The sequence below is a fragment of the Penaeus monodon genome, chromosome 15 (genome assembly GCF_015228065.2).
Source record: "Penaeus monodon isolate SGIC_2016 chromosome 15, NSTDA_Pmon_1, whole genome shotgun sequence".
Taxonomy (NCBI): domain Eukaryota; kingdom Metazoa; phylum Arthropoda; class Malacostraca; order Decapoda; family Penaeidae; genus Penaeus; species Penaeus monodon.
Genome location: NC_051400.1, coordinates 4144337 through 4145012, shown reverse-complemented (window position 1 = coordinate 4145012; position 676 = coordinate 4144337). Strand labels below are relative to the sequence as shown.

General features: G+C 37.0%; 1 protein-coding gene across 1 annotated transcript in view; it reads left to right on the top strand.

Annotated features, from left to right (window-relative positions):
- The window catches only part of LOC119581695 (poly(U)-specific endoribonuclease-like), a gene marked incomplete in the record, with an annotated part of 5476 nt that overhangs the window by 2628 nt on the left and 2172 nt on the right, over window positions 1–676 (top strand). The window contains 1 exon segment of the mRNA XM_037929816.1: window positions 22–245. Coding sequence (XP_037785744.1) covers window positions 22–245 — 224 coding nt within the window.

The window sequence follows — 676 nt, the reverse complement described above, 5'->3', positions numbered from 1 at the left end:
TTCATTATTATCACTGCCAAGGTTTTCTCACCGGAAGTCTGAGGGACAAACTGGACGAGCTGTGGTTCACCTTGTACACGAGAAAGAATATCCTCAGCTCATCCGGGTTCGAGCACGTCTTCGCCGGAGAAGTGCGAGGTCAGAAGGTTTTGGGTTTGCACAACTGGGTGTACTTTTTGCACGAAGAACAAGGAGGTGACATCAACTACATGCGATGGTTAAACTTCATTGATCTTGGAGACAAGGTGGGTAATACTTTTTTTTTTTAATTCTTTTTATGTACGTGGTATTGTGTGATTTTATTTAAACACAAAAGATGATCATGTGCTATGTATAAAATTAGCGCTTCTACATTATATCTTCATAATTACTACAGAAATACGAAAATAAGACCCTTAATATAGTAGCTTGATATAACCTTGATAGAACAGCTGGGTCTCAAAACTGTGCAATATTTCAGAATGTTTGCACAATAGGGTTATTAATTCCGATATTATTCACACAAGTAACACACATCAACGGTGTATGTTAAGATGAATAGACACCTAAAGATTTAAGATTTTGTTTTTAATTTGTATTAGAAACTCTTTCTTATCATGTAACGTATGATTCATTTCTCTACATCATTAAAAGGTACAATGCACTACGCCTTATGCATTAGATGCCCCCACCCCCC